This window comes from Rhinolophus sinicus, linkage group LG15, assembly GCF_036562045.2.
Source record: "Rhinolophus sinicus isolate RSC01 linkage group LG15, ASM3656204v1, whole genome shotgun sequence".
In the NCBI taxonomy this organism is placed as follows: Eukaryota; Metazoa; Chordata; class Mammalia; order Chiroptera; family Rhinolophidae; genus Rhinolophus; species Rhinolophus sinicus.
In genome coordinates this window covers 17,971,089-17,991,253 of record NC_133764.1, presented here as the reverse complement: position 1 = coordinate 17,991,253, position 20,165 = coordinate 17,971,089, and the positions used below count along the sequence as shown (strand labels likewise).

General features: G+C 50.7%; 1 protein-coding gene across 3 annotated transcripts; it reads left to right on the top strand.

Moving 5' to 3' along the window:
* The first annotated feature begins 137 nt into the window (after positions 1–137).
* SARM1 (sterile alpha and TIR motif containing 1) lies at positions 138–19,224 on the top strand. 3 transcript variants are annotated; one of them, XR_012492335.1, is made up of 10 exons: positions 138–2,284; positions 8,207–8,825; positions 10,860–11,072; positions 11,354–11,445; positions 11,556–11,791; positions 13,938–14,040; positions 14,117–14,306; positions 14,881–14,953; positions 18,786–18,907; positions 18,986–19,224. XR_012492335.1 is itself a non-coding variant. In XM_074320520.1 (9 exons), the coding sequence occupies exons 1-9, from the start codon at positions 1,308–1,310 to the stop codon at positions 19,113–19,115; spliced, it is 2,682 nt and encodes an 893-aa protein (XP_074176621.1). In that variant the 5' UTR covers positions 138–1,307; the 3' UTR covers positions 19,116–19,224. The 3 variants fall into 3 exon arrangements, 1 of the variants encoding a protein (XP_074176621.1); XR_012492336.1 differs by lacking the exon at positions 18,986–19,224 and adding an exon at positions 17,088–17,250 and having other exon boundaries at positions 18,786–18,910; XM_074320520.1 differs by lacking the exon at positions 14,881–14,953.
* Positions 19,225–20,165: the final 941 nt, after the last annotated feature.

The window sequence follows — 20,165 nt, the reverse complement described above, 5'->3', positions numbered from 1 at the left end:
TGCTGCTCTGTTTGTTCAGCCTCCAGGCCAGCCCCCAGTGCCCTGACCCCAGAGGCTGCTGTAGCAAAGGGTCATATTCCTGGAACTCGGCCTGGGAAAGCTCGAACAGGATCCTTGCCAAGCTCAGGGTCATCTCTGGACGGCAGAAAGAAGCTCTACTCTGTCACTTACTAACTGTGTGACCTTGGGCAAACCGCTTTACCTGCCTTAGTTTTCTTTTTGGTAAAATGAGACTAATAACACTTGCCTCATGGGGTGTTGGGAGATTATATGATCAAAAGCAGACAAAATGCCCAGTGCCTGGAGTAGCCCCAACTTCATTCTCCATAAATGGTATTGATCCATGATCTGTTTGATCAGGCACTTCCCTAGCTGAGTGGTTCACCCACGCATTGTATATTTAGGGCAGTGAAAGAGGGGTAGGAGGAATGCTGGTAAGCACCCTGGGGAAATCTTTGTTCTCATGAACAAAGTTTTGTTTCTGGATTCATCTCTTGGGTGCATTGATTTCCCCAAGCTGGTCTTCACAACACAGTAAATTGGGTGTATATTTACCCTTTGAACTAGATTTGATTCCTAAGTCTTCCATTAATTCACTGCTCTTGAGCAGGCCTCTGCTTGTCCCCATCCTCAATCTTCCCATCGGTAAAGAGTGGTCTAGTTCCCCACACTTTTAGACTCTCGCGAGAAGTAGGATCCCTCTACCCAGAAAATGCCCACTAGCACAGAATGCCTGATTTTGTGCCCACTTTCAGGGGTCCACAGACCTCCTGAAGTCCTGCCACCATCTGGACGAAGTGATCTTCAGAGCTTCCAGCTGACTTTTTCTGTTCTATAATCAGAGGGGCGTGTGACTTTGACCAATTTCTTCTCCATGGGCCTCAGTCGGTTTGGCTGTTAAATGGGAACACTAATTCCTACCTCATAGGCAGGTTGTAGGCTTAATTGAGAAACAGGCATAAAGGGCCCCGAGGGTTATACAGAATCGTTACTGTTTACCCGAAAATAAGACCTAGCTGGACCGTCAGCTCTAATGCGTCTTTTGGAGCAAAAATTAATATAAGACCAAGTCTTATAAGATTTTTGCTCCAAAAGACGCATTAGGGCTTATGTTCAGGGGATGTTCAGCCTGAAAAATCATGGTAGGGCTTATTTACCCGTTAGGTCTTATTTTCCGGGAAACACGGTAATAGGGGAGGGAGTATACACAACAGCGTTGCCCTCACATTCCAGTGTTAAGGAGAAAACCCAGGCAATACTCGGACTCTCCACGGGGCTACAGGGACTTCCAGCGGAGGGGGCGGAGGATGCGCCTGGCGGGAGAGGCCGGGCCAGGGTATGGGCGTGGCTGGGGAAGGCTTTGGGGCGGGGCTACGCAGGCGGCAGGGGAGGAGACCCGCGAGCACAAGAGGCTGGGCGTGGGCTCCCGGTCCGCGGCTTCTCAGGGACGGGCGGGGCTGTTGCAGAACATCTCCGCGAGCCAAGCAGGAGCTGGAGCCCCGCTTTGTTCTGGTTGCTGCCTCCTAGACCCTCCGGCGACTGGGTCCATTCTTTGCCTCCCAGCTCTCTCCTCCTGCCCATCCCCTCTGTCTGGGCCTGCGTCCCTTTCCCCAGCCACTTCGTCCCAGGTCCTGCCCTCTCCCCACCTCCAAAATTCTGGCCAGCGCCCTTGCCTGGTAACCTCATCTCCGTCCCTCCCTCCTACATCTTCTTCCCCCTGGTCCCCTCTCGGTTCCCGCTGTTCCCAAGGTCCGGGTGGCTCCGCCCGGCCCCATCCGCTCCAGTCCAGGGATGTTCTCCGCAGCCCCGCGCCGTTGGCCCTAACGCTGTTTCTCTTTGCCTACGAGCTGTGCCGCTTCTTCTCCATGTTGGGCCCACGGCCGGAAGCCGAGCGGCTAGCGGTGCCGGGGCCGGACATGGAGGGCGGTGCGAGCTTACGGTGGACCACGGGCGGCCACAAGGCCTACCAGGTGTCGCCTGGGGCGAGCACCGAGGTGCGGAGTGCCCTGGACAGCGCCCTGCCCGAGCTGCAGCAGGCGCTGTCGGAGCTGAAGCAGGCCGGCAGCTCGCGGGCCGTGGGCACCTGCCTGGATGAGATCTTCCAGCTGGTAGAGGACGCCTGGCTGCTGCCGACCGTGGGCCGCGAAGTAGCCCAGGATCTGTGCGACGCCATCCGCCTGGATGGCGGCCTCGACCTGCTGCTGCGGCTGCTGCAGGAGACGGAGCTGGAGACGCGAGTGCAGGCCGCGCGTCTGATGGAGCAGGTCCTGGTGGCTGAGAACCGGTGAGGATGCTGGGCGGGAGGGGGAGAGCGCCTCGTGGTATCGGGCAGCAAGGGCTGTCGGGTGCCTGGGTGTCCCGTGTGCCTCTGTACTGTCTTTCCTGCCTCACTTCACCCAATCCCTGCACTACACCTCTGGTGGACATCAGCCCACTTTTCAAATGAGAAAACTGATGCTTAGGAAAGTTTAGTGACTTGCCCAGCATCACACAGTGAACTAATGTCACAGCCAGGATTCATTCCCAGGGCAAGTGGGGTGGGGAATGAGACCGGGAGAGGGGGAATGGCATAGGAGGACAGGAATCTCCCCCCGGTTCTGAGGATGGAGATAGGATCCTATTGCCAATGGCCCCCTAAACCCACATCCCTCCTTCCCACAGGCCTGGATTCCTTTCTACACTACCTTGTCTCTCCTATATTATCTCCCTCCCACTGAGAGAGGGCGAGAACACAATGCTCAGAAAATGGGGGGGGCGCTTCCTTTTCCTCTGTCCCCAGGCTGAAATGAGCTGACCTAAGTGTTACTTGCCCCCCTCATGCCATCCCAAATCCACCTTCCACTTCTTCCTTCTTCATTTTGGTCCATGTGACAGGCCAGACATGATCTCATTCTGCAGGTGCTGATGGGGAACAGAAAGTTTTCTACTGGGATGAGTTGGTGAGGGGAGAGGAAAGTGAGTTGTAGGGATAGGCAGGGCCAGACAGAGTATGTATTCTTCACCCCTTTCCCACATAGTGTCAAGATACAATAGGTGGGGTCCCACTGAGGCCTGACCGTCACTCTTTTGCCTGCCTCTTGGGATCTCCCCTAGAATATGAAGACCCCTGGGCACTCACTTTCTCTCTCCTCTGATGCCAAAGCAAATCTCACGCTGAATTCTCAGGTTTAGAAAGTTTTCGGAAGGGTCACTTACAAGGCATGCAACTTTCACAAGCGTGATGGTCATAGGTTAGGGATGCTTTCCTTGCCATTTTCAAAAAGTAGAAATAACTTTGTGGATGGTGAAAATGATACAACTCTCAAAAGTGCATGCATGAAGCAATTTAAATTGTGAGACTAAGTTAGGGTTCTGCTTGTTCAGCACGTCATTCATCTCCCATCTAACAGGTGCCCTGATGGGAATGAGTCATAAATTTGGAAGGCTAGCAAACGGAGGGGGTGCTCACTGGATGTGTGGGCCCATGTTGGTGGGTGTACCCTGTAGGCCTGGTATATGGGATGGGGCAGCTATAACTAGAACTACTAGGGAGCAGGTGCAGGCAACCCTCTAGGAAAAAGAGGGCTGCAAGATGCAAATAGCGCTGATATTTTTCAAGACTGGAAATAATTCTCACGCGGTTCAGAATTACTGAGGGAGGCGTCACACTAACCGGTGTCCCTGATCCTAAGAAACAATGTATTGATTCGGCATTGTTTCAGGACCAAGGACAGAGCCCAGCGGGCCTGGTCGCGATCGAAATCCTTTCAAAGAAAGGCTCACCCTTCTCCTCTCAAGACTGCACTGGGAGAAGGCTTAGAAGGGAAAGAGGAAGGATCACACAGAGAATTTGTGTTTATAAGATCTCTTCCTTCCTCCACCAACCAACCTCCTTTTAAAGAAGGTTCTTGCATCAGTGTGTCCACTTCTTTTGCCATTCACTTTCCTGCAGTCTCTCTTCCTAGGGTATTGCCACACTCACTGCCTAGGAGCCTAGGTGACAGCTTCCATCACCCCCCGAAATACCAGAAGAAGCCCCACAAGATGTTTGAGCTTGGTTTCACACCCCCAGTGAGGGCCCCATATGACTGACAGCCCTGTAAATTCACAGTCCAGCCCATCAGGGGACTGTAATGAGGTTAAGTGGTTTAACTCAGAGAGGCTAAATGGCTTTCCCAAGATACACAGTGAATAAGTGGAGACAGTTAAAAAAACAAAACACACACACACACACACACACAACACCCAGAAAACTATTGCCCATAAATTCAAAAAGTGCAAAGGTACAAAACAGACAGACACTTAAAAGTTCTTCTTTCCACCTAGACACCCCTCCCTGGAAATGAACTAGTGAAACAAGTTTCTTATACATCCTTCTAAAGAGAGTCTATGCAATTATAAGTATTTGCATATACGAGTTCTGACAATTAAGTTCATGAACTTACCACCGTGTGCTTACATTGGCAGCACTGTACAAACAGCTCGGTAAGGTTTCCTAACCTTGGTATATCAGTGTCTCACAGCTGTGTTCGTGTCGATGTGTGGTGGTGTCTTGCTTAGTGGTGTTCATTATTGTTTTTGTGTGCCGTTGCGAGAATGTCAGCTTGAATTAGAGCAATGAACAAACATTAAATTTCTGTTAAACTTGGCAAGAGCGTAAGTGAAATCAGGGACATGTTAGTCCAAGTTTATGGGGATAATGCCATGAAGAAAATGGCAGTGTACAAATGGATTAAATGTTTTTCTGAGGGGAGAGAATGCGTCACTGATGAAGAAAGGTCAGGACCACCAGTAAAGAGCAGAACTGAAGAAAGCATTGCAAAAATTCATCGAATTGTGCATCAAAATTGTCCGCTGACTACGAGTAGCATAGCAGACCAAGTAAACATCGATAAACAAGAAAATCTTGGCATGAGAAAGGTGTATGCAAAGATGGTCTTGAAGGAGCTCTTGCATCACCACAATGCACCAGCTCACACGGCACTGTCTGTGAGGGAGTTTTTAGCCAGTAAACAAATAACTGTATTGGAACACCCTCCCTGCTCACCTGATCTGGCCCCCAGTGACTTCTTTCTTTATCCGAAGATAAAGGAAATATTGAAAGGAAGACATTTTGATGACATTCAGGACATCAAGGGTAATACGATGACAGCTCTGATGGCCATTCCAGAAAAAGAGTTCCAAAATTGCTTTGAAGGGTGGACTAGGTGCTGGCATCGGTGCATAGCTTCCCAAGTGGAGTACTTCATAGGTGACCATACTGATATTCAGCAGTGAGGTATGTAGCACTTTTTCTAGGATGAGTTCGCGAACTTAATTGTCAGACTGTGTATATGTACTCGTATATATACTTGTTTGTATATGTACGTATATGTACAATTTTCCCCACCTTTGGAGCTGGCATTTGAACCCAGATTCACAGACTGCAGAAAAATTGGGAGCTGAGGGAATAGTTCTCACAACAAACACTCAGTTCACATTCTATAAAGGTGCCAGGCACATAGGGACAGGCGAGGACTGGGGATCAAGAGACTCAGAATAAAGTCCCCTCTCTGCCCTGATGTTGCTGAGCGAGGCTTTCCCTTCACTCGTTCTCAGGAAGCGAGGGTGTTGGGTTAGATAATTGATTAAGCAATCCTGCTTCTAATACTCTCAGAGTTTATATATAGTCAGATTGTTCTGGAAGCACAAAGTACAGATGAAGGATCTTGAGCTCTGAAGACAGACAGATGTGAGTTCAAATCCCAGCTATGCCTCTCACCAGTGTGTCACCCTGGGCATGTTGTGTAAGCGCTCTGAGCTTTGACTTTCTCATTAGGAAAAGGAGCCACCGCAGTGCTGGCTGCCTGAGTGGATGACTAGGACATGCAGGGAAGCTCAGTCACCATCTCAGCAAAGCTGTGCTGGCCTTATGCCATGTTCTGGGCTCAGCTGGGCCCTGCAGTGGACACAACGTTATAAGCACTGTGGTCATTGCGGTGCCTCAGGGGCAAGGACTCCATGGCTGGCCTGGGTCTCTAAGTCTTCAGGGGTAGCGTCACCTTTGGAAGACATCATTTGTGGAGGTCCGGAAGATGGAAAACTTTCCCCTGTGCCTGGAGCGTGGCAACTCTCCGGCCTGCTCTGTTGGCCTCCAGGCTTTCTGTCTTGGGGCTGTCCTGCCCACAGCAGCCAGAGTGAGTTTCCTAAAGCCCACGTATGACCAGTTCACTCCCCTTCCTGAAGTCTTTCAATGACTCCCTATGGCTATGAAGAGGAAGTACGAATGCCTTGAGATGGCTCCAAAGGCCTCCAGGACTCTCCTCAATCTCTCCTTGAACTCCCCACTTCAGCCGCTTGAGGTTGCTTCACTTCACTGTGACTGAGGTGAAGGCAGGTCCCCAACTACCTCAGCTCTCATATGTACCTCCACGTCTTTTCGTACATCTGTTTCTAAAAAGCAGTCTCCCCTTCTCTTGATTAATGTCCCCACCAGCTTTCTGACTTAATTCCCTAGGCAATCATTCAGTATATTTAATACATACCTTTCTGTCTGTGTTCTGGTAAACCCTTTGTTCTTGTGTTGTGTGCATGTATGTTTAATTTGCACAAATGGTGCTGTGTTATGTAGTACATTCTAGTTTTTAGTTTTCCTCACTCAGTGTTGTGTTGAGATCTTTCATGGTGCTGTTTTATCGTCTGCTCGATCACTCGTAACTGCTCCATAGTCCTCCAGAGTGGGCATGTGCCCATGTTACCTCTCCACTCTCCCAGGCTTGACACAGGGACTACTCCCGAAACTCTCCATCACAAATAACATTGCAGTGAATGGCCTTGGCCACGTCCTCTTGTGGATCTGTGTGACAACCTCTTTGGGATATAAACCCAAGAGCCCTAATATCTGTCTCCTAGGATGTGTGTCACCTTCATTTCATCCACTCATGCCAGCCTGCTCTCCAAGTTGACTGTCCCAGGCTGCACCCACAGAGCCCCCACCCCCAAGAGCCTCACACCTCACCAACCTTTAGTGCTGCCCGGCTTCTGCTTTTTGCCTATGTAATAGGTGGAAAGTCATCGCGGTTTCAATTTTCACTTCTCTGATTACCAGCGAGTTAGAGCACCTCTTTGTTTGTTAACATTTTAGATTTCCTCCCTTATAAATTGCCTGCTTATGTCCTTTACGCATTCCCTATTGGATTCACTGCCTTTTTCTTGTGGATTTGAATATTTATTTATATATTCTATATATGAATCTCTTGTTGGTTTTAGACATTGTAAATATCTCTGGTCTTCTTTCTATTCCTCAAACATGCCAAACTCATCAGCCCTCAGGGCTTTGTCCTTGCTGTTCTCTCTGCCTGTTATATTCTTTTCCCAGATACTTGCAGGCAGGGCTCTCTGGACATTTAATTTTCAGATGTCACTTCCTCAGACATATGCCTGCATTCAGGCACTCTCCATTACATCACCTGATTTTGTTTTGTCCTTATGGTCATACCACTATCACCCTGTTCATTCATTGTATGCTTGCTTACTACTTGTCTCTCTATTAACTGAGTATAAGCTTCCATCACTCCTAGCCACTGTTTAACTTCAGCCCCTAGCTTCAGCCCCTAGCACAGTGCCTGGCACAAAATAGATTTTCAATCAACGTCTGTTGACTGAATAAATAAATACACTTCAGTCACACAGCATGGAGTGAAGAGAAGTTTGAAGGCAAGGCTGTCGTGTGCTTCAAGTGACACTTCAAATGATAAGAAGTTAACATTTATTGAATCTTTTCTATGTGCTAGGCACTGTGGCAAACACTTTACATGAATTATCACATTAGTTCTCCTAGTAACCCTATGGAGTAGGTATTCTTTTTATCTTATTTATGAGATGAGGAAACTAAGGTAGGTATCCAAGGTCCCACAGCTAGAAAATGGCAAAGAATTTGAAACCAGGACCTAGGAGATGTGCTCCAGAGCTTAGGGTTTTTAACCACCACACATACTGCCTCTCTAGGGGAGGGTGTAGGGGAGGAAATGGATGTGACCAGGATGGAGCACTGTTATGATCAGAGAAATCTAGTCTTCCCGGGCAAGAGGCGAGGGGAAAAGAGGGAGGATAATTCTCTCCCTCACGTCTTATATGACACTAGTGAGGCCCAGAAAGTATAAGTGACCAAGCCATGGTCCCCACGGGGCAAGCCAAGCACCCCAGGCCAGAGCAACTCTACCGTCCCCCTCCCACTTTCTCTGGGCAGGGACCGGGTGGCGCGCATCGGACTGGGCGTCATCTTGAACCTGGCAAAGGAGCGTGAGCCGGTGGAGCTGGCGCGAAGCGTAGCCGGCATCTTGGAGCACATGTTCAAGCACTCGGAGGAGACGTGCCAGCGACTGGTGGCAGAGGGCGGACTGGATGCGGTGCTGTACTGGTGCCGCCTCACGGACCGGGTGCTGCTCCGTCACTGTGCGCTGGCGCTGGCCAACTGCGCGCTGCACGGGGGCCAGGCGGCGCAGCGGCGCATGGTGGAGAAGCGCGCCGCCGAGTGGCTCTTCCCGCTCGCCTTCTCCAAAGAGGACGAGCTGCTGCGGCTGCACGCGTGCCTCGCTGTGGCGGTGCTGGCCACCAACAAGGAGGTGGAGCGCGAGGTGGAGCGCTCCGGCACGCTGGCGCTCGTGGAGCCGCTCGTGGCCTCGCTGGACCCCGGTCACTTCGCCCGCTGCCTGGTGGACGCCAGCGACACCAGCCAGGGCCGCGGTCCAGATGACCTGCAGCGCCTCGTGCCGCTGCTCGACTCGTCGCGCTTGGAAGCGCAGTGCATCGGGGCTTTCTATCTGTGTGCTGAAGTTGCCATCAAGAGCCTGCAGGGCAAGACCAAGGTGGGTGCCGGTGTGGAGTAGGGTGGAGGTGAGGGGTTAGAGAGCATCTGGGAAGGTTTCCCAGAGGAAGTGACGACGTTCAGGTGATTTGAAGTACACTTAAGGTGATGGCAGTCATTCTGATCTGGAAGGCATGACCAAGGTTTTTAAGCAGGGGACACTTGTGTTTTATAAATATTACCCTCGTGCTGAGTGGAGATGGGATTGGCAAGGATGAAGCTGGAGGCAAGGGGGACAGATAGGAGGCCATGACTGGGGGGGCGGGGGAAGAGGGCAGTTGGGATGGTGGAGGTTGGGACTAGGGCATAGAGAGGCAGAGAGAAGTAGACGAGATTCCAGAGTTGCTGCAGAGCTAGAATTCGGACTTGGTAGGTGGCTGGGTGAAGGAGAGGGAGGAGCTAAGGAGGACTCCTGACTGGACATAGGCAACCCAGTAGATGCCGATGAGACCGAAATAAGGTGAACTGGGTGAGAGATAGGTGGGTGGGGCGGGGGGGGGAAGGGAATAAAGTGAGTTCACTGGGACAGATTGAGTTTGAGGTACACAAGAGATGATCAGTTGGGGAACTCCAGTCGTTTGGGGCGACTTTGTCGTTTGAATCTGGAGTCCGGGAATGAGATGGAGTGTAGACAAAGGCTTGGAGCAGGATATCAGCGTGTCAGCCAAATCATTCCCGCCTGAGTCTCCAGAGATCCCCGTGCCCAGGGACTGGTCTGAAGCCTTCGTCCTCTGCTTTAACTTGCTGTATGACCTTGGGTGTCTGAATTCCCCTCTCTGGGCCTCTATATGCCTCATTTTTACCCTCTGGAAATTTGAAGGAGTGGACCACAGCAGCAGTTTTTACCCTGGAAAATTGCTGTAATAGTTAAATTATCAAAAGTTAATTAGTAATAGTTAAATTATCAAAACCCTAGTAATAGTTAAATTATCAAAAGTTTGCATTTTTTGTTTTTAAGTATTAGAGAATCAAGATTATCCCTATAATGTCACCCTCCCTACTTTGCATTCCTCTGGGAGTTGGTGACAGGTATGCACAGGGAGTGGTGCACCACATGGGCCACAGCTGTCATCTGGGGCTGCTCAGAGGAGTGTGTCTCACAAATGATTGTCACCCATCGAGTGTGTCCCCACAGATCAAGAAGAGACTGCGGTGCTAGGGGGTCTCTAAGGCCTCTTCCAAGGTCCAATGTTCTAGGAGTTTCTTATTCTCCTCTCTGTGCCCCAGAGTTGGGCCGTGGGAGGACTGGCTTTATAAAACAGGTTATTCTGCTTCTGGAGAAGGGACTTAAAAGGAAGTAGGGAAGTATTGGGTCTGGGCAGCAGCCATGACCACCAGCTCGAGTGCACATTTCCCAGCAAGGCCAAGTGAGTGCAGCTCAGGAAAGACATAGTGAGCCCCACTCTGTGCCCTGCAGTGTATGGGACTTCAGGGGTGGCTAAGACATGACTTCGGCTTATCATCCAGTGGAAGCTGCATTATCAGCTAAGGGCAGTGGCATTCAGAGTGTGGTACAAGGTCTAATTGGAGGTGGGGGCCATGCTGTGGGGGAACCAAAGCAGGGCCATGGAGTAGGTGCTAATCGATTTGGATTCCATTGGATGGAGGGGATTCCCCAAAACAGGCTGGAAGAACTAAGGGTCTGGGAACACCGTGGGACGAAGCCCAGAGGTAGGAGAGCCTTCATGAGCGGGTGTCAGACAAGTGTGGGTTGGTGAAAGTGGAGGTGAACTGGGAGTGGTGGGCAGCCTCTGCCCTGTCCCGTGCCTGGGAGCCATACTGAGGACTCAGACTTTATCCCGGGACAGGTGGAAACTGTAGAGGGGAGACATGAGGCGGACCTGCCAGGTCAAGAGCTTTGAGAAAGCATCAAGAGAGGGAATCCAGAGGACTCGGTGATTTATTGGATGATGGCAGGGCTAGGGCAGATGGTGGGACTTTCAGCCGTAAGAAGAGGCGAGGGGAGGAACTGGCACATTTGGGGGCGCTGGCGAGCTGATGGATCCAAGACACCTTCTCCCCACACCTATCCTAGGTGTTCAGCGACATCGGTGCCGTCCAGAGCTTGAAACGCCTGGTTTCCTATTCCACCAATGGCACCACGTCGTCGCTGGCCAAGAACGCGTTGCGCCTGCTGCGCGAGGATGTGCCGCGGCGCATCTTGCCCTGCGTGCCCAGCTGGAAGGAGGCCGAGGTCCAAATGTGGCTGCAGCAGATTGGCTTCTCTCAGTACTGCAGGCGTTTCTGTGTAAGACGCGCAGCGCTGCCTCCCTGGGTCGGGAGCCGGCCCATCCCCGAGGGCGCACTGCCGCTAGGGGCGCCCTGCACAAAGGCGGCTGTGATGGGTCCCGGACAGCGCGCCCGCGGCGCCAGGGTGGCCTTTTGGGGGTGGAGTGCCTGTACTCAGCCACTTTTGTGGTCAGTCAGCTCTAATCTGGGTCCCATCCGCCTCCCCCACCGCCGTCTCCAGTTCCCTCCCCTTGCATCTTGTGCTTGGAGCCCAGGGCTGACCTTTTACCCCTCCCCCAGGAGCGGCAGGTAGATGGCGACCTGCTTCTGCGGCTCACGGACGAGGAACTCCAGACCGACCTAGGCATGAAATCGGGCATCACCCGCAAGAGGTACGGAGCCTCCTGCCCGCCCGCGCCACGCCGGGTCTAACTAAACACCCCCTCGGCCACTAGCCAGTCCCAAGTCAGGACCTCAGCGTCCTCTCCTCCCTGGGATACAGATTCTTTAGGGAGCTCACGGAGCTCAAGACTTTCGCCAACTACGCGACGTGCGACCGCAGCAACCTGGCTGACTGGCTGGGCAGCCTGGACCCGCGCTTCCGCCAGTACACGTATGGCCTGGTCAGCTGCGGCCTGGACCGCTCCCTGCTGCACCGCGTGTCAGAGCAGCAGCTCCTGGAGGACTGCGGCATCCGCCTGGGCGTGCATCGCACCCGCATCCTTACGGCCGCCAGAGGTCAGCCTGCCCACGTGGGACCCTGCGGCCGTCCCAGTCCCAGCTCCGGAAGGGCTAGGGAACACACATTGTGGTGGGGCCTCAGAGCCTCCCTGCAGATTGATGGAGCACGTGCTGTGCCAGACTAGGCTCTGGGGATGCAAAGATGAATATGTTGCATTTTGCCCTCAAGAAGTTCCCATTCTGAGGTGGGTAGGAGGGTGGGAGTAAGACAGGTATGTAAACAGGCAGGCGGTCACAGCAGGAGGCATGCCCAGGACTCCGTGGGGAGCTCAGAGGAAGCACGACCTACCCTATCTTGCCAGGTCTAGGGTTTGGACAGGAGAGGATGCCTATTCAGGTCTTGAAAGATGTGGGGGGTGGGGTGGGGGTGGGGGAGTGTAGGAGCTGGTGGCAGCAGGAAGAGCAGCCAGGGAGAGGGAGCAACATATGCAAGTATGGAGGTGAGACAAAGGATGGATAGTTCATACATGGGATATGTGGGTGGGAAGGCAAGGGGCTTATCCAACAGCTTACAAAGTATGGCTTCTAGAGGTGCTCTAGGGAGGTCACAAAGACAAAGTGGATTCTAGGGCTCTAGCAACACTTTATTTACTAATTTATTTTAATTTACTATTTAGCTAATAATTATGGTCAATTACTATATGGCAGGTCCTGTATTAAGTTTTTGACAGATATTGGTGGCCGGTTAGCTCAGTTCCTTAGAGTGTGGTGCTGATAGCACTAAGGTTGTCAGTTCAATCCCCATATGGGCCACTGTGAGCTGCACCCTCCAAAAAGGAAAAAAAAGTGTTTGACAGATATCTCATTAATCTCTACATTCATTCGATGCAGTGGGCATTAGCTTTTTTAAATCATCTCAAAGGGTGGCCGGTTTGCTCAGTGGTTAGAGCGCAGTGCTCATAACACCAAGGTAAAACTTCTTAAAGAATATAAAAGAGGAATAGTTGAACTTTAAAAGTGTCCAGTTTGAAGAGTTTGGAAAAATGCTTACCCCTGTGTAACTACCATCCTAATCAACGATAAAGAACATTTCCATCAAGGGTGTTCATTTTAAAGATGCTGAAACTAAGATTTAAAGCATTTAAATACATTTCCCAGGGTTACAAAAGCCATTAAATAACAGAACTGGAGTTTGAACCTGTCTTTCTGCTTGATCAACAGACAGATGTTGTCTGTGAGTGTTAAATCTGAATGTTCTGCAAAGATAGACTCTTTTCACTCATCCATTCATTCCGCCAGCATATACTAAGCTCCTGTCAGGCACAAGGGCCTGGGATTTGGCCCCATGCTTTTGTTTCCACTGAATCGGGTCAGCTTTTTATCATTTTTACATTGCAGCTCCCAAGAAAACCCCAAGATTTCATTTTTTTAAAAACAGGAGGGTCCTATGGAAAAAACAGCTTAACAAATCCCTTTCACAGAAAATAGGGAGCAATACATGATTTTAAGTGGGGACAATGACATGCTCAGACTTGAATTTTAGAAAGATCCCTCTGGCAGCTGTGCGCACAGATTAGACTGGGCAAGTGTGGATTTGGGGAGACCACTGAGGAAGCTGGAGTTGGGGGCCTGGACATAGGGCGTCCCTGGGGCTGGAGTCTAGGTGTTTAGTAGGAGGACTGTACAGAGCATGTTGTCTGGTGCTGAGCAGTGAACATCAGCTCCAGGAGGGCGGGGTTTGGTGATGTTCACTGTTATATCCCCAGCACTAAGAATCATGCCTGGCACCCAATAAGTGCTTAGTTAATACTGTTGAATGAATGAATCGGGCAGGCGTTGAGGCTGACACGCAGGTTTCTAGCTTTGGTAGGGAACTAGGAAGAAGGGGGTCAGGGGAGGACTTGGCATGTGTTGGAGGGCCTGCAGGCATCTGGCTGTGCAGATCTGGCTCTCCGGAGAGTGGGCAGGGCCAGAGGTGCATTTCACTGTCACTAAAACACAACGCCTGCCTCCGGAGAGGGACTCCCCAAGACTTAGCATCCTTCCTTCCTGTAGACTCCATCTCTCTACCTCAGTGACCCTTTTTGGAGCAAGCCGCCCTGCCTGGGCTCGGCTGAGAAGGCTGGGCCAGCAGGGGATGATGTACCTCGTGGTGGTTGATGGGGAGGGGCCAGCATCACCAAGCTGTCTCTTGTCCCCTCAGAAATGCTACACTCCCCGCTGCCTTGCACGGGCAGCAAGCCGAGTGGGGACATTCCGGATGTCTTCATCAGCTACCGAAGGAACTCAGGCTCCCAGCTGGCCAGGTGAGGAGGAGCGGGCAGGCCGGCAGCCTGGGGCCTTGCAGCGAGGCCAGGGCAGTGACACAAGACCTCTTCACAGCCTCCTAAAGGTACATCTGCAGTTGCATGGCTTCAGTGTCTTCATTGATGTGGAGAAGCTGGAAGCGGGCAAGTTTGAGGACAAGCTCATCCAAAGTGTCATGGCTGCCCGAAACTTTGTGCTGGTGCTGTCGGCCGGGGCACTGGACAAGTGCATGCAGGACCACGAATGCAAGGATTGGGTACACAAGGTAGGGCTGGCCTCTGGTCTCACTTTGGCCTATGGCACAAGGGACAAGGTTTTCCTCCTATTCCTTCTCATCTGCACACCCCAGCAATCTCCATGGCCCAGCTGGGAGTCAGGAGTCACAGCTCTGACTGTAGTAGGACTTGAACAAGTCACTTAGGCTCTCTGAGCCCGTTTTGTCATCTATAAAATAAGGATAATCTGCCTGTCCTATTCACCTTGTAGGATTGTTGTGAGGGTCAGAGAGGTAGGAAAATGCTTTGAAAAATAACCTCTGTGAGGGAAGAGGGGCAGGAGAGCAGCGTGACACACACAGCTATGAATTTGAATCCTGGCTCTGGTCTTGGGTAAGTTACTTCATCCGAATGAGCTTCATATTTATTACTGAAAAGTGGGATAATTATAGTACCAAACTCTTTAGTGTATTGCTATTAAGGATTAAAAGAGCTAAAATTTGTGAAGTGCTGAACAGAATGCCCGGCTTGTAGTAATTGTTCTATAACGGTAGCAATTACTATTATTAATATACATAACTATTATGAGTACTACCACTGTTTAACTCACCATTATATCTTCAGTGCCTGACGTATCGTAGAAAGTTACTGAATACTTGTAGAATGGATCCATGGATGGAGCATATCACATTCACAGGTTATTCATCATTAATCAGTGAGTAGGAATTGGGGCCGGGGCTGAGGAATGCAGTAGTTATCTGAGATGGGGCCCTATCCTAAAGCAGCTAAGGTGACAAGAACATGCCCAGAGTGACTAGATAGTCGGTGTCAGTGCTAAGCTGGGCAGGTGAACCTCTTATTTGCCATAGGAGTATGGAGAAGGGAAAAGAAACATTAAGGACTGGAATAATCAGGGAAGGCTCCATGGAGGAGGCAGGACTTGAGAAGCGTCTTAAGAATTTAGGTAAATGGAAGAGAAGGCATCCCAGGCAGTGGAATGGCGTGAGTGAAGAACAAAAGTAGGGATGAGAAAGATGCCAAAAACCTACATGCATCACTGGTATTGCTTTCTCCATCTCAGATCAAAAAACTGAGGCCCAAAGTAAAATAATTTTTCCCATGGCCACACTGGTGTGGAAATCGGAAAAGCTGGGCTTTGAACTCCATCTCTCTGACTCCAAAACCTACGCTCTTTCCCGGGACCTGTGTTCCATGGTGCAGATCTGAGGGGGTGTGGATGAGATGATGGGATAGGGCTGGAGTCAGCTGACACCAAAGTGACGGTCTGCATCTCTTCCCGGCTCCACGTTCAGTGATGTCACGTTGGTAGCCTGACGCCAGCCACGGTGGAAGTATTGACACTAAGGAAATAGGTAAACACTACAAACCAGGGTTTTATTTGGTTGGTTTTTTCCCCCTGGAGAGCTAGTTAAACATTGACCAGCACACTACTGGCTGGATAAGAACTATGGAAGCAGCTTGTGGAGCATGTAAAGGCAGGGAAAGACTTGCGCGTAAAGCAGTGGGAAAAGGGACCCCGTGAGGGCAGTGAGGCCATGCCAGTGGGTTTTACGAGGAAGGCTCTGACACGAGAGCACAGTCCAGATTGACGATGGAGAAGAAGGTCAAGCCCCAGAGGCTGTGTTTTAGGGGCTGAGTGCTGGCCTTGGTTTGGGGACGGCAGCCAGGCCAAAGAGACACCCTGGAGAATCATGGCTGAAGGCCTAGAGCAGGTGGCTGGTGGCTTTGTGAAAGAAAAAAGGAAGTGTTTGTGAGCTCCATGAGAGCTCAGTCCTTGCCTTATTTACATGGTATCCCTGGTGTCTAAAACCATGTATGGTACAAAGTAGGCTCTTGAAGAGCTTATAGAATAATTGAATCAACCATGAAACAGATGAGTAAGTCTGATGAAGCTGAGTTGACTGGGAAAACCCTATGTTTCCACTAGGTTTACCAGGTCAAAAGATTTGACTGTGATCAAGTTCTCATTCTTCACCAGCTGGGTGATCTAATAAGCCATTTTCCTCTCTTGGCCAGCCTCTGAGTCTGTGCAATGAGCAGTGTGTTGTCTTTGGTTCTGTGTAATTCTGGATGAAGCAAAAGTCTAAAGGTTCCCAAATAAACTGCTGCAGGGTCACAATTCATCCAGATTCTCAGCAGCGAGGCAGAGGGCTTGGCTGAAACGGCCCTGGACTTGGAATCTGAAGGTTTGAGTGAAGACCTGATCCCCTCCTCAGCTGGGCATGTGTGCGACTAGGGAGCAAGTCTCTTTCCTTCTTTGGCCTCCTTCTTCTCATGAGAGGTTCCCCAGAAGCCAATCAAGATTGCAGTTATGCAGGTTCTTTCCTCAGGAGGGCTCTTCTCTACAAGGGTCATGGCACCCATCATTGCCTTTGCCTTGGACCAGTTCCAAAGGTTCCATCATCCCTTCTTGGTTGGTTTTAGTGCTTAATTGCCTCTGGTTTCAAAACTCCTTTCCCCAAAGCCGCATTTAGTGTGTAATCAATATGGAAAACCACAAGTGAACTGCACCCAACAAAAATCCAGTCCCTGTGTTTCCCCCTCAAAAGGAAAGAACATTCAATAAGCACTTTCCGGAGCACCCGTTTATAGTTGGTATCCTCAGAACAACCTTGTGAGGTAGGTTTATGATCTCCACTTTACAGAAGGAAACACTAACACGTATTATTAACTAAGCGTGCATTACATGCTAGGGACTGTTCTAACCACTTGTCATGAGATATCACTGTTAATCCTACAAGATCAGAACTATCACTAACCCTATTTTGTATATGAGAAAACGGGCTTTAAAGGACTTGTTTTTGCCTCAGGTCTCAAAGCCTGTGTCAGAGATTTGATGTGAACCCAGATCTGATGATTCCAGAGTCAGTCCCTAACTGTTATGCTGTGTTGTCCCATTCATTCATTCATCCATCAAGTATTTAGCAAGGGCTGACTATGGGCATGGCTTTGTGAAAGATACTGAAATACAAGGTGAGTAAAAACCAGACCTGATCCCTGCCCTTATGTCTGGTGGGGAAGACAGATAATAAGTAAGTTACTTAATAATTCATTTAGATTTGCAACTGTAGCATGGACTGCAAAGTCTATAAGGTGCTACAATAGGGGGATCTGACCTGGTCAGGGAAGAGGGGGAAGACTTCCTGGGGAAAGTGTTGATTGGGTACAAATCAGAAAAATAAGTAGGTGTTAGCTAGGTGAAGGGGCAGGAAAGGGGCAGAAACAGAGGAAACAGCATGTGCAAAGGCCCTGTGCAGCGAAGGAGGATGGTAAACCTAAGGGCTGCAAGGTCTTTGTGGCTGAGAGGACAGTGCAAGCATGTTTGAGACGTGAGTTATGGCCAATCACTCAGGACCTTCAGAATCAAGTTCAAACTCCTTAATATGGTTTAAGAGCCATGTAAATTCTTGAAGAGATTTAAGTAGTGGGGTGGCAGGATCAGATTTGCATTTTACAGAGTAGCTGGATGAAGGGGGCAAGAGTGGATGAGAAGAGACCTGGTGGGGGATAAAGACAAGGGGGTTGGAACAGGGAGGTGGTGGGGTGGAGGTAGAGAAAAATGGGTGGATCTTAGAAAAAGTAAGGGCTCATAATGGATCAATTTAGATGCAGGGGCTGTGATATTTTTCTTCTGACACCAAATTGTGTGGGTTTTTTCCCCACACCAACAACCAATTTACCGACACCAACTGGGTGTCCCTCAATTCAATTTTGATCCAACTACCCAGAGCAAGTGTCAGACTCCACGGGTTGAGAAGCTCAGCACCACAAGTCTGCCCTCACTTCAGATGCCAGTTGAAAGTCCTGTTCCCAGGCTAGCCACACCTCTGTCTGACTTGGCTACAAATCCAGGAGTTCCCAGGACCCCTCTCCTCAGGTTCAATAATTTGCTAAAATGATGTGCAGAACTCAGGAAAGCACTTTAACTACTCCTGGTTTATTATAAAGGATACAACTCAGGAACATCCAAATGTAAGAGGTGCACAGGGCAAAGTGGGGGGTGGGGGCGCAGACAGGAGGGCACAGAGCTTCCATGCCCTCTCCAGGCCACTCTCCCAGCACCTAGAGGGTTCACTAATCCACCCCATCCTTAGGGGTGTGTGTGGAGGTTTTATTATGAGGGCACGATTAAGTCATTGGCCATGGCTGACTGCACTCAATCTCCAGCCCCTCTCCCCTCGCTGGGTGTGTGTGTGGGAGAGGGGGCTAAAAGTTCCAACCTTCTAATCAGAGCTTGGTCTTTCTGCCAAGCAGCCTCCATCCTAAAGCTATCTACGCATCCCTATCCCCAGTCCTCTGGGGATTCCAAGGGTGTTAAGAGCTTGTATCAGGAACCTAGGATGAAGACCAAATATTTATTTTTTATTACACCACAAGGGGTGAGGGAGAAGTCAAGGTGGATTTCAGGACCAGCACCCACCCTGGGCTCAGCCTCAGGCTGTGACTGGCCCTCCCCTGTCCCTGGATGGGGACCCGGGTCTCTTCCTCCTCCCTTCTTCTTTCTCCAGGAGATTGTGACTGCTTTGAGCTGTGGCAAGAATATTGTACCTGTCATTGATGGCTTCAAGTGGCCGGAGCCCCAGGCCCTGCCTGAGGACATGCAAGCTGTGCTCACCTTCAATGGCATCAAGTGAGGAGGCGGGGTGGGTACCCCAGCCAGCAGCTCCCTCTGCCCTGCCCTCTGACCCACCAGCCTCTGTACCCACAGGTGGTCCCACGAGTACCAGGAGGCCACCATTGAGAAGATCATCCGCTTCCTGCAGGGATGCCCCTCCCGGGACTCATCTGCAAGCTCTGACACCAGTTTGGAGGGTGCTGCACCCATGGGTCCTACTTAACCAGTGCCGAGTCCCCAAGCCCTGCTGGGAGCCCCAGTTTCATCGTCTCCCCCTGTAACAGTGACCCTATGTCTTCTATTTTGACATTTAAACCTCTGGTGTAATTTGATTTGACAGTGTTTTCGCTGGGGACTTTTTCAAAGTTTTTCTTTGCTTTCCTCTCCTCCCACCAAACCTGTTTGCCACGCATTTACTATGCATACCAATTTCAATGGTTCTATTTACTTCAGGCCCACGGTGTGCCCGGTGACTTGGGAGAGATTTCCGCAATCTGTATGGGATCCAATCCTGTCCCTGCGGCAGACCAGCCTGGGAAGCGTTTTTTTCCTGGAGTGGTCTGGCCAACTTCTCCGTCCCTTTGTTCTGCCTTTCCTTGTGTGCCTATGAAACCTTTGGCGGTATTAAGAACAGAAAGGCAGTCTTTGTGCCAAGGAGTCCACTGTATTCCCTTAATGCTGGCATTTTAGAGTAAACCTGCTTTTCCTTCCACCAACCTCACCTCTAGAGCAAGTAGCTGGACCTTTTGCAAGGTAACACCCTGAAGGAGCAGCTCCTCACACTGGTTTCCCAGGGCTGAGATGGCCTGGGTGCTTCTCAGGAAATGGCTCTCCCTCTCCCACACCCTCATGGGCCCCTCAAACCCAGCTTCCTCAGTATCCGGAAAGGAAAGGGAAGCCAGGTATTGCAGGTGGTAAGGGTTAGACTGCCCCCAAGCCCTGCCACCAGATTCTCTGTCGCAGGTGTGGGAGAGTCACTGCTCCATTCTAGAGATAACTGAAGATCTAGGGTTTATTGCACACTACCCTTTCTCTTGCCCTGACATTAGCCAGCTTGACTAGGGGGAAGGCAGGCAGCCTCTGAGAGGAATTAGGGCAATGCCCCGCCCTCTCAGCCAAGCAAGGGCCTGGGCCAGCCAGGGTTGAGTGTCCAGTGGTGACTCTCTACCTAAACTGTGCCTGGCCCCTGAGCTCACCACTTCCTGCCACCCTGTGGCCTTGCCCTGTAACCACTCAGTGCCCTTTGCCAGCCTGGCCTGGTCCCAAGTGCCCT

Bases quoted from the DNA above. Each gene is read 5' to 3' on its own strand.
- SARM1 (XM_074320520.1), top strand. From the start codon at position 1,308: ATGCGCCTGGCGGGAGAGGCCGGGCCAGGGTATGGGCGTGGCTGGGGA. The intron at 2,285-8,206 runs GTGAGGATGCTG...TTCTCTGGGCAG, and splicing joins GTCCTGGTGGCTGAGAACCG to GGACCGGGTGGCGCGCATCG. The intron at 14,041-14,116 runs GTGAGGAGGAGC...ACCTCTTCACAG, and splicing joins TCAGGCTCCCAGCTGGCCAG to CCTCCTAAAGGTACATCTGC.